The following is a 13,358-nucleotide window of genomic DNA, read 5'->3' on the forward strand; positions in this document are numbered from 1 at the left end:
GACAGTTTAATTATGAGTAAAGATATCTGGTACAACGTATACGGGCCCATTTCATTCGGTTCTTAAGGAACCAGCAGAAAAGAGCCCAGATAACAGAGTGCACATGTCTCATATACAGAACAGAAAGTAGGTTGATTCTAGAAGATCGGGTCTTCGGGTTGGTTCAGGCTGAGGTGTAGTCTTCTTGGATTGGCCCTGTTGGGCCGTCCGTCATCCCTCTGAGTCTTGTTCTTTGTCACACAATGTTCAGCTAAAAAAGGAGATTAGGTGTGTGCGCTGGTTTCTGCAAGTCAAGGCTGTCTCTTCCTCCCAATGTGTGGGTGTATGTCTTATCTGTGTGTCCTCGGCAGTTAGTGTGTGTAATGTGTGTGTGCTGTGTGTGTGGGTGTGGGAGCTATCCTGTATGGGACCTAACATGTTTTACTGTGAAAATACGTTGTCTCAGTTATAGCAATGTAATAGCAGTAGGCTGGTCACCTGCATAAGAAATAGCACTTCCTTACAAATCCCTCTCTTCACGTCTCCCCAGAGACGTGACACAACCTAACTAGATCCAGACACAAAAAGAAAACTTTTCCCAGAAGGAAAAGTTTTGTGATTCCCTCTCTTCACATCTCCTAAGAGATGTGACATAAACTAGGCTAACAATTACAAAGTTTAAAATACCTTCATGTTCTCCATTCGATCCCACTATGTACTAGATTGGCTACCAGCCACCTAGGAACTTGCAACCCTCATGCCAAAAGAGAACAACAGCTCATTGAAAAACAGAACAAAAGAAAATGATGTGAAATTTAAGCCCCCCTTTTTGACACCCACTAGGGTGTCACTCATTATCCCTTATTTCAGCAGTCATAGCATTTCATGAAAAGAAAAACAAAACCTAGTAGGCACTCTCAACCTCATCCTCAAATTCGGGCAGGTCATTAGCAAGCAGAGGAAACATCTGGGAAAGGGGGGAAGGGTCAATAGCTCTAGAGATAACCCTAGTGGTAAGGGAACGGATACATGGAATGCAACAGCATCCACAGAGAACCAAAATGGCCGCGAACACCGAAATGGAGACCAAAATGGAGGAGTCCAGGGTTTTATATTTACCAAAGGCACTCATCCAGGAGTCCCACATTGAGGTATCAATCCCAGAATGAGATTTCATTTTACCATTAAGAGTCCTCAAACCTTCTAGGGCTACGGTCAAGCTACCATCGGAGGCTGTGTTATTAGGGATGAAAGTACAACACTGTTCACCAAACATAGTGCAAGCTCCACCTTTCTCTGCCGGTAGCATATCCACTGCAATGCGATTCTGGAATGTATTCTATCCACATTTTTATTAACAGTGCACCACCAACAAATGGAGGACTCAAACCCAGCTGCCACCTGATCCACCAACTTGTACTCGTCAGGAACTCCCCTTGGGACTCCAATGGCGTCTATGTACGTCGGATCACCACTAGATGGGGTGGTGGCACGCCTGGAACGTCCCCTCCAATATTCAGGGTTCACCCTCTGGACCCTAAGGATGAGGTCTCCAGCCTCTGTAGGGTAGATAGAAACAGGCAAAAGGAGAGTAACAAGTGCACAGCTTCCAGTAGTATTGGAGGGTAATTTATCAAACAGGACAGTGTTGCCACACCACCACCTCACATCTGCTCTGGATATTGGACTGAAACTCCCAACAATGTTGATTGTATCCAGACACCAATTCCCAGGAACCTGTCCCACATTAGTACCGCCTCCCGTCATTTTGACACAGGTGAAATGTGCCCTGGCAACCTTGTTGGAAAACAATGGTTTCCTAGCAGTAGATTTAGTCATGGGATAGACAGCATCCCAGGCAGAGCAATTACAACTGGGGTTATCCGTAGTCATTAATGGGATTAAACATGTTAGAGTCACATCTGTAACAGACTTCTTAAAACACGGTATGATGCAAGCAGCACAACACATCAATAATACAAATACAAGAATTAGGGTCAGAAATCCAGTAACCACCATACCAGTGTACTTACCAAACCAGGCTCCCAACCAAAAGAACAGTCCAGACTCCTCCACCCCCGCCATGGTCCTCATCTCAGCAGATAGTGCACCAAGCCCATTAAAGGCCTTAGCTATACCACCATCTGGAGTGGTGTTATTAGGAATATACGTGCAACATTGTTCACCGAACATCTTGCAGACTGTCTGGCAACCCTAGATGTGGCCTCAAGCTGTTCAGACAGACCAGTGAGTGCATCACGGGGGTAATTCACAAAACGCTGTTGATTATAGTAGATATAACTGATCCATGCAGTCTGTCTAGCATCCACTATGGCTGGACCTATAATAGGTAGTAAGTGCCAGAGTCCATCATTCCTACCCAAGGCCTGAAACTCATGAGGAACCCCCACTGGCACTCCCAACAGGTTAGTGTGTGTGTCAACTACATCCTCTGTCCATGGAGCACTACATCTATGTCTCCCATGGGATGGAATGTTTTCAGGTCCCCTGGATACAGAACCCAACAGCTGTTCAGAAGTAACATCAACAATGGTCAGTGGAATTATCAAACTGGTCAGAGCACACGTACCTTGCCAGTCTCCTCTAAGAATGGGTCTCAGTACTCTTTTGGGTCCACATATCCACCACACATCAGCCAGACCACTAGTTTGGTTTCGGCCTGTAACTGGCCAAGTGGCATAAATGGTTATGTTACTGCTGCAATCAGCTTCAGGCAATCTCCCATAGTCCATGCCACTACCTGTACCCGTGATGCAACTGTAATTGCCCACATATGCCTTAACACCCCAAGGGGCCCGATGAGGAGGTACTGTAGGAAACACAAGGCTCAAAGAGGAACAGAGGGTTGAATTGGGCTGAACCTGGTAAAAACCTCTCAGAATACACAACCACCCCTCTCCTTCTTCTATAGCAAATGGGTGTGTAGCCAGAACAAGTCTAGCATGACTACAAATATTGCAGTCCTTTCTTCTCAGGGTTTTAGCTGTGTACCTCATATAAGACAGCCACAAATTGTCCCTACCATCAAAACCAGTCTCAGTGCCTAATTGATCAATAGCTGTGTAGTCTCTAACATTAATTACCTGAATGGGATTTTTTAACACAGTGGTGGTAGGTGGCAGGTTCGGTCCAGGGGTGGTAGAGGAGTGTGTCTGGCCCTGGTTCGTCTGGGACCTCTGGTTTTGGCAGCTCCCTAATAGAAAACACACCCATCGTGTCTGTCCCGGTCCTTTGTAGTCCGAGGGTGTAAGTGCCTGCATCAGAGAGCTTAATAGTTTTGATGGTTAGTAGGATTTCATCACCTTTACAAAGTTCAACAGTGCTCCCAGGTTTCCCCCATATGATGGAAAACCTATCCACCTTTGTGGGATCCCCTATGCTATAAGAATACCCTCTTCTCCAATCCTAGAATTGTCCCAAGTTGGTTATCATGTAATCCCCATATGGACACCCTCCCCCATTACACAGGTACACTGACACTCCTGTAAAGCCCCACCCTCTCCCAGAGAACACATCACTAGCAAGAGCCAGACACATCTTCACTTCTATGAACAAAAACAGGGGTGACAGGACAGGGAGGGTTACTTCATTCGAGAGATGGCCCCCGGAATTCTGTTAATTCCAGTTCTCCTCTCGAACACTGTTTATTGTTCGACAGTGTCATGTGTCCTACCCTCCCCCGTGCGATATGAATCCGGGTAGCTCTTTCAGCTAGCTGTCACCAGGAGTCCTTGTATGGTCCCCCCAACAAGCCTCTGGGACTGGATTGAGTGACTTCACCTGTAGTTCACCTGTAATGCATAAAATCCTGGACATACAGGCTTGGTTAACAAACAGTTTCTCATATGTTTTATCTGATTATATATTTAGTTTCTTATCCAATAGGCCCCATCCTATCCTAGACCACAATTTACCCATCCCCCTTTTGATACCTGGCTCTGCCCAGGTAACAACCTTACCTACTCTAAATAATGACTTAGGTAAGATTAGTATATTATCCTTCTGTTCTGACATTATCATGTAGGAGCGCCCCTTTCATTTTCCACATGTCCAATTCTCCCTTTTGTCTCCACTCAGTAACTGTTATCTACACATTCTGTTATCTTTGCTCGTCCTGGCTCCCTTTTAAAACTTCTCCTCTCTGCTCTCCAACCTTCAAGGTCTCTGCAGTGCAGGGGAGGGCTCTTCTGTCTGCCTTTTCCCCTTATCTGTCTGTAACTCGTTTTCTCATGTTTCCAAATTTGAACTAAATGTCTCACTGTTTGGCTTTATCTAAACTCATGGATTTTTTTTTTTTTTTTTAGAAAAACATGTCTATGGTGGCACTTTCTAAAGTCCTTATATAGGTTAATTAAACCCCACTATAATTAATTTACCTTAAAAATAAAAAATAAAAACAAACCGTATTACCCATGACCACAAATTAAATATTCAAATGGCACCCCCTATATACAGGTGTTAAAACCAAACACAAATATCTAAATTTCTTCCCTGCCCTGTTGGCTCAAAATATGTCCCAAATACTTAACATGAGTCTACCATAAAAACTTATCCTAGCTAAATTTTCACACCACGTTCATCAGAGAAAATATATTGACACTATAATGTAAATTTCACTGCCTTTTTGTATTAAATTACCTTAATATCAGTATTACAAATTACCCTAGATTCTCCATCCAAATGGCTTTCCAATGAGGCTGATCAGACCACAAAGGAAAGTTACAATGGAGGTCATAAGTCATACCACCCCTTCAAAGAAGTGTTTCTTACTATATTAAACAACATTCCTCTATCAAAAGATTTCACCTATTTAATTAAGACTCAGAAAATAAAAACGTATAATAATTCATATGTGAGTGTACCCCTTTAAGATATCTTGTCTCTGGGAACATGGAAATCCCCTTAAACCCAAAATGTTTGCTACAAACAAAACCTAATAATTATAATAATACCTTCAAATAATTTGTTTTAAATTTCCTCAATGTTTCATGTAACTCATTCAGTCTTTAAAGGATTGTCTCCCCAAAATGCTTTATACCCTGCCAATAAACTCACACAATTGTGATAAACGTGCACTGTCCCTTTAACATAAAATAATATCAGCCTGCAATCCACTCTGCGGGCCTTTCATTGTTCCCCATAATGAAAACAGATTCTAACGTTAGTATACCTTAACCTCCTGTTTAATTTCAGTGGTGTTATCTGAACAATCAAACCAAAATCAATAACCGGGAAGTACTTGTGTAAATTAATTAAAAGAACAAAATAAATCTACCTTATTTCTCAGCACTTGGTTAGAACATCACTCCCGTTTTACATCGAACACACCCTTCGCCCTGTCCCTAGTGTATATCTTATCTATTATTCAGTGGCTCAATTAATGTTTAACGTAAGTATGTTCAGATGTTGATTATGTAATTCTACAATATTAGTATAGTTCAAACCTCATATAATATATATATATATTTTTTTTTAGAATTTAGGAAATACTTTTTCCACAATAATTTTAAATATTGGTAATGATATCAGGGACTTGTGAAACGGCGTTTACATTTAGTCTATAGTCAACACACAAATATTCTTACATGGACATAGTCTTAAACAAAATTGATCAATTAGAACATCTTATTCTATGACATCACACATTAGTACATTTATCACATTCATTCTGGCCACAACACAAAGCGGACTTTTCAGTCCAACTAACAATTAATCTATTGTAGACACCTCACCGGACACTACCGGCTATTGGATTTTACCTCACCGGACACTACCGGCTATTGGTTTTCTCTAAAACACTAATTGAATTTATCTTTTGCAGATGGATGATCGAATCACACTCAGATGTTAATGATAAAACTGATCACGCCCTTTTTCAGACGCCCGAACGAATATCACTTATACAAAGAATATAATCCTGATCACATCAATACTCAATAATAGACCACCTTACCAGACACAGCTGGACCGGTCACTAGCCGGACTATCGGTGAAAATCTATCCTAGACTATATTTTATTCCTTACTGGTGTCTGCCACCAGACCGTTCACAGCCGGACTATCAGAATATTCTATTAATATTAGGTCTACTACTACATATCCCTTACCGGTGTCTGCCACCGGACCGTTCTCATGCCGGACTATCGGAATATTCTAACTACTACTCATCCCTTACCGGTGTCTGCCACCGGACCGTTCTCATGCCGGACTATCGGGATATTCTAATTACCACATATGTTTACTTCACTGTCAATTTCAAGTCCATTATTTATGTAAAATTTACACAAAAATTCTTACCCACACTCGGTACTACTGATCGTAATTTGGTATGACTATTCGACAATATGCAAAGTTTGATAAAACAGGTTTTGCTTACCTTATTTTGTGGTCGACCAGAGATCAGTTTCCCGAGTTGAGCAGAATTGTTGTCCACCCCCGAATGGTTTTCACCTGTCCTCCGGGAACCGTCCTTTCACCAACTCGCCCCCTCACACCCACATCAACCACTCTGGACTGGGTCGTTAGTAAACCATCCTCTGCTACCAAGTTTCTGTTGATAATGGGATATGTAGGAGGGTGAGCCGGTCAAGGATCGATTCAGACAAGGTGGTCTATTGTATGACAAGTGACAGTTTAATTATGAGTAAAGATATCTGGTACAACGTATACGGGCCCATTTCATTCGGTTCTTAAGGAACCAGCAGAAAAGAGCCCAGATAACAGAGTGCACATGTCTCATATACAGAACAGAAAGTAGGTTGATTCTAGAAGATCGGGTCTTCGGGTTGGTTCAGGCTGAGGTGTAGTCTTCTTGGATTGGCCCTGTTGGGCCGTCCGTCATCCCTCTGAGTCTTGTTCTTTGTCACACAATGTTCAGCTAAAAAAGGAGATTAGGTGTGTGCGCTGGTTTCTGCAAGTCAAGGCTGTCTCTTCCTCCCAATGTGTGGGTGTATGTCTTATCTGTGTGTCCTCGGCAGTTAGTGTGTGTAATGTGTGTGTGCTGTGTGTGTGGGTGTGGGAGCTATCCTGTATGGGACCTAACATGTTTTACTGTGAAAATACGTTGTCTCAGTTATAGCAATGTAATAGCAGTAGGCTGGTCACCTGCATAAGAAATAGCACTTCCTTACACTAGATAGGCATGATGTTGGATCGGGGCCCAGTCCCCAACGTCAATGTCATGCTCCAGTACATTTGCCCGAGCTGGCACATCCGAGAACAAACCCTGATATTCCAAAAGCAGTGTAACAATGTCGCCCCTTTCCTCCGTTGACAAGTGTGCCAAAAAGACTAGAGTTAAGAGTTACTTAACCGTCCAACTGGCACAGTGTGTATTGGTCTTTCCTCGATCTTAGTCAACTGTGACAGCAGTGGCCATAGTCAGCACATGGTTTACCCGTTTCTACCAACTTCTCCGCCCGATTGTAGTGGATGAAGTATGGTTTCAACATGTTGACATGACAACAGGTTCTCTTCTTCTTTTGTTGCTCACAGGATCTGTGTTTCTCAAAACTTTTAGGCAACTGTATAACAAAAAATTGAAAGACAAAAAGTGTGTTTTGTCTTATGTTTCATTGTTGACAGCCAGTAAATGCTATGTTTACACTGGAGAAGGCGACGCATTGAGGTTGATTATGTTGTGTAATGGAAGTTGTTTTCTGTTGGTAGTGAGCAAACTTGTCCAACAAAAAGATAGGATATATTTGTTTTCTTAAGGGGGAAGGTGTTACAGGTTTTTGTTTTCCCATTTACATTTTGAGGTTGGACTTTTAGCAAGTAGGCATGTAGGGCGCACCGATTGGCATCACCTCGTTAGTCAGTATGTGTTACACCTGTGCTGGCTTGTCCATCTCGTTAGTCGGTATGTGTTACACCTGTGCTGGCTTGTCCATCTCGTTAGTCGGTATGTGTTACACCTGTGCTGGCTTGTCCATCTCGTTAGTCAGTATGTGTTACACCTGTGCTGGCTTGTCCATCTCGTTAGTCAGAAGGTTTTTCACCTGTTCTGGCTTGTCCATCTCGTTAGTCGGTATGTGTTACACCTGTGCTGGCTTGTCCATCTCGTTAGTCGGTATGTGTTACACCTGTGCTGGCTTGTCCATCTCGTTAGTCAGTATGTGTTACACCTGTGCTGGCTTGTCCATCTCGTTAGTCAGAAGGTTTTTCACCTGTTCTCGCCCAGGTACTATTTAAGAGTGTCTGGCCCAGTGCTCCACTTGTCTTGAGACGTGGAGAGTCAACACCTTTAATTGGCGCTCCCTAATTGAGTTCTAGAGAAACTTTCCTTTGTCTGATCTTCAGTGTTTTTTCGTTTTGCTAAACATTTTGGTTTGCTACCTGTTTAAGTTTGGTGTGAGTTTTTTTGTTTGCTTCTTTGTGGTGGGTGGTCGCCTTAAGTCCCAGTTGTTGCTATGGAACTTTCCGTGGAACCCCCATGAATGTCTTTGAACCTCTCCTAAAAACCTACCTGTTTGGGTTGTTGTCATTGACTCTGTTAGTTCAACCTTCTGTTTGAGTGACATTTCTTTCGCTTTCTTGCTGGGAAACAATATGAAGGTTTCACTTAGAGGTTTTTTCATCTGGTGTCAGATCGCTGATGTGTTGTGCACTTAAGTCCACAGGTGACAGGATGAGAAGGCATTATCCAACGCTCAAAAGAATCCTGCGTGGTTTCTATGAACGTGAACTGTGTTCGCGTGTGACCAGCCGTGAATTCCTTCTGCCGATTTAGGTTGAAAAAGTTTCATAAACTGAAGCAAAAAGCATTCCTGACTTTGTCTAATAGACTCGTTTGCAACTGTTGGATTACTGATTACACCCTAGATCAGCTAGATGCAGGTATGAGCGTTCAAGGTGGTTTTGAATGTATCAATGTCTGTCATCCTTGATTACTCATTGCTCTCGACTTGTGTGCACCTACATTATAAACTTCCATTCATAGGCTAGGTTGTAGCAATCTCATGATGGGTATAGAAAATTGTATCATGTAGTTGCCTAAACCTATCGACGTTACATTGAGCTGGGTGACTAGAATATGAATGACAGACATCCAATAGGCTGCAGTAGAAATAAGGTCATGCTCAAAAAATGTAATTATCTTCCCTCATCTTAAACGGGACCGATGGTAACTGCTCCCAACGGAGTTGTTTTCCTACCAAAGGCTGTGCATCTGTTGCAGGTCAATAATATATTAACGTTACTATTAGAAAGGCTAACAACTTTTCTCTATCAAATAAGAATAACTCCTCTAATGCTAGTTAGCGAACTCCTTTTATATGTGAGTAGTAACAGAGAACTACTAGTTGCCCTTTCTCAGTGTAATTTTAGTGTCGTCGCCAATTCTTGTTCCAGACTGTATTTAGTTATTTGGTCGTCAAACACTAACTCGAGATGAACCGGAACACGCATCATCACATTCCCTCCCCTGATTGGTCGGGTAGAAGGGCCTTATAGTCACGGTGGTAACAAGTGATGACCTGTTCGTTCGGGACCTGCACAGACCAATACCAGAATGCAGTAATGTTCCTAGAATAAGTACAATTGATGTTTGCAGTTACTACACGGAACAAAAACATGAAAGCATCATGTAAAGTGTTGGTCTCATATTTCATGAGCTGGAAATAAAAGATCCCAGAAATGTCCCATATGCACAGAAAGCTTATTTCTCTCAAATTTTATATCAAGAAGCTGATTTAAACAGCATGACCATTACACAGGTGCACCTTGTGCTGGGAACAATAAAATGCCACTCGAAATTGTGTAGTTTTGTTACACAACACAATGCCACGAATGTCTCAAGTTTTGAGGGAGGGTGCAATTGGCACGCTGACTGCAGGAATGTCCACCAGAGCTGTTGCCAAATAATTTCATGTTCATTTCTCTACCATAAGCCGCCTCCAATGTCGTTCTAGAGCATTTGCCAGAACGTCCAGCCGGGCTCACAAGCCCACAGACTACGTGCAACCAGCCCAGGACCTCCAAATCCGTCTCCTTCACTTTTTGGAATCGTCTGATACCAGCCACCCAGACGGACAGTTGGTGAAACACAAGTATTTCTGTCTGTAATTAAGTCCTTTTGTGGGAAAGAACTCACTCTGATTGGCTGAGCCTGGCTCCCCATTGGGTGGGCCTATGCCCTCCAAAGCCCACCCATGGCTGCGCCCCTGCCCAGTCATGTGAAATCCATAGATTAGGGCCAAATATATTTATTAAAACTGTAACTCAGAAAACTCATTTAAATTGTAGCATTTATATCTTTGCTCAGTATATTTATCAAACATAAGACCGGCCTTAGATTTTTTTTTATTGTCATAAACATAAAGCATAAAACAAACAAAAAGATAGACAAAGTCCTTCCCCAAATCAATGAATTCCCAGTTGATCGTACGAGTCCCTCTCGTACAATAATCGACAGAGCGTAAGTAAAGCATCATTCCCAACATAAATAAAACAATCTAAACCTTGTTGCTACAGTGAAAGACAGACCTGTTGCTTCCAGATCAGACAAATAAAAGACAACTAAAAACATTTCAACATCGCCACGGTGATGGCATCAACCCCCTGCCACCAGTGGTTTCAGACTACAGCAAACGCCTGGTTCAGAGGGGCCGCATATGTATCAAGTATCTCAGTCAGAGGTTGGAACCGGTTCTGGGAACAGAACTGAAAAACAACATTTTCCCAGGAACGAAATCAGAACCGGGAACGAAAGGGATCTCTAGTGTTCCGGGAACAGAACCGTTATTTTCAAATCTTGATTACCGGTTAATAACTTTTTTTCCCAAAAATATCCCTTATGTCTAGTATATAATTCTGTAATTAGGTGACGTTATAATGCTAGTAATAGCCTAAACACATTGGTGCTAATTGGGGGAATACATTTATTTAACTCTAAATGTTAAAACGATATTGATTTCACTGTTTTTTTAAAGCAACGAAAAGCCACTATATAAAAACAGTAACGTTCTTCTGCTCGGAACACCGGAATGGAACATATAGAACAGGGTTCTGCTCGGAACACCGGAATGGAACATATAGAACAGGGTTCTGCTCGGAACACCGGAATGGAACATATAGAACAGGGTTCTGCTCGGAACGGAACGATTGGAAAATAATTTTGGTTCCAACCACTGCTCAGAGTAGGAGTGTTGATCTAGGATCAGGTCCACCCCCCCTGTCCATATAATCAGTGTTGATCTAGGATCAGGTCCCCCTGTCCATGTAATCAGAGGAGTGTTGATCTAGGATCAGGTCCCCCTGTCTATATAATCAGAGGAGGATTGTTGATCTAGGATCAGGTCCCCCCTGTCTATATAATCAGAGGAGTATTGATCTTGGATCAGGTCCCCCTGTCCATATAATCAGAGGAGTGTTGATCTTGGATCAGGTCCCCCTGTCCATGTAATCAGAGGAGTGTTGATCTAAGATCAGGTCCCCCTGTCCATGTAATCAGAGGAGTGTTGATCTAAGATCAGGTCCCCCTGTCCATGTAATCAGAGGAGTGTTGATCTAGGATCAGGTCCCCCTGTCTATATAATCAGAGGAGTGTTGATCTAGGATCAGGTCCCCCCTGTCCATATAATCAGAGGAGTGTTGATCTAGGATCAGGTCCCCCTGTCTATATAATCAGAGGAGGATTGATCTTGGATCAGGTCCCCCTGTCCATGTAATCAGGAGTGTTGATCTAGGATCAGGTCCACCCCCCCTGTCCATATAATCAGTGTTGATCTAGGATCAGGTCCCCCTGTCCATGTAATCAGAGGAGTGTTGATCTAGGATCAGGTCCCCCTGTCTATATAATCAGAGGAGTGTTGATCTAGGATCAGGTCCCCCTGTCTATATAATCAGAGGAGTGTTGATCTAGGATCAGGTCCCCCTGTCTATATAATCAGAGGAGTGTTGATCTTGGATCAGGTCCCCTGTCCATGTAATCAGAGGAGTGTTGATCTAGGATCAGGTCCCCCTGTCTATATAATCAGAGGAGTGTTGATCTAGGATCAGGTCCCCCCTGTCTATATAATCAGAGGAGTGTTGATCTTGGATCAGGTCCCCCCCTGTCCATGTAATCTTATTCATTGTGTTCTGAAAGGCAAAACTGATCCTAAATAAACACTCCTATTGTGAGAAGTTTGATCAATACGGCCCCATGTATTTCTAATGGTCTTAACATCATTTCTGAGTCCAGACAGTTTCCTTTAAACACTTTGTTGATCAGTGAACCAACTGTGCGTGTGCCCGTTCATCGGTTGATCTCTCCATCTTAATAACTTCCATCTCACTCCTTCTTGTCCTGTCTCTCCCGTCGCCTCTGGCGTGCCTCGGCGGCCATCTTGAGCAGTGAGAGCAGGATGGGGACACACATGGGCAGGAAGAGAGGGATGTAGATGGCAAACTTCTGATCGTCAGGGAAATAGAGGAGGTGGAGGAGGGAGGGGTCGAAGAAGGCTCGTTCTGAATGGAGGATAGCTTCCTTACTGTACTGCAGGGCCAGGCCCAGGTTCCCCGCCTCCAACTGACCCGCAGCCAACTGGAGAGAGGCAACTGCTGCTGACACCTGACGGACAGGAACAACAGCCAATCACCAGTTAGAGACCATGACGATAGCAAGACAAGACTACTATTTCTCACACTCACACACACCTGTTCTGCGATGTTGTCGTTGATGACGATGTTTCCTATCTGGTCCAGCAGCTGGGCCAATGAGGTGATAGTTGTCGTTGCCGTGGCAACGTTCTCTACACTGCGACTCCACAGGAGGCGATCCAACTCCCAGTCAGCCAATCCCGCTGGGCCACACGGGCCAACCAGGAAGCCAGGGGGAGGGGTTGACGACTGGACACCCAGCATCAGCCTGAGGGAGAGATAGAGGGGGGGGGGGGGGGGGGGGGGGGGGGGGGGGGGGGGTAGTTTGGCCAAACTGATAAGTGGACAATGGACACCAAGTTGGAACGGATTCATTTAGGTCCATCTGAACGTTTTGTCAGTGGATGGAAACTGTATGGATGCGTCATCTCCACTGACCTCCAACGTCCGTCTCCCAATGAAGACTGGAAAAACAGGGATCAAATCAACACGCCAGTACTGACCGTAGCTGTGCTAGGAAGACTCCCATCACTCTGGTCATGTCTATGTTGATGTGAACAGGAAGCTCGGTCCCATTGACATTATACACCTAGAGAGAGGGAGAATACACATCTTCTTCACAAGACATTGTGTGTTGAGTACGTGATGTACACTCCCTTCACAAAGTATTCACACCCTTCCACATGTTGTTGTGTTACAGCCTGAATTTAACATGGATTACATACCCCATAATGAATTTAACATGGATTACATACCCCATAATGAATTTAACATGGA

At 43.5% G+C, this 13,358-nt stretch overlaps 1 protein-coding gene across 1 annotated transcript in view; it reads right to left on the bottom strand.

Moving 5' to 3' along the window:
• Positions 1-10,285: 10,285 nt before the first annotated feature.
• Positions 10,286-13,358, bottom strand: part of LOC139388499 (phosphatidylinositol glycan anchor biosynthesis, class S) — a 13,658-nt gene continuing 10,585 nt past the window's right edge. The window contains exons 9-11 of the mRNA XM_071135196.1: positions 13,085-13,170; positions 12,639-12,849; positions 10,286-12,552 (exon numbers count right to left, since the gene is read on the bottom strand). Coding sequence (XP_070991297.1) covers positions 12,274-12,552; positions 12,639-12,849; positions 13,085-13,170 — 576 coding nt within the window. The 3' untranslated portion in view covers positions 10,286-12,273. The remainder of the gene's footprint in view (positions 12,553-12,638; positions 12,850-13,084; positions 13,171-13,358) is intronic.

This window comes from Oncorhynchus clarkii, chromosome 29 (assembly GCF_045791955.1).
Source record: "Oncorhynchus clarkii lewisi isolate Uvic-CL-2024 chromosome 29, UVic_Ocla_1.0, whole genome shotgun sequence".
NCBI lineage: Eukaryota > Metazoa > Chordata > Actinopteri > Salmoniformes > Salmonidae > Oncorhynchus > Oncorhynchus clarkii.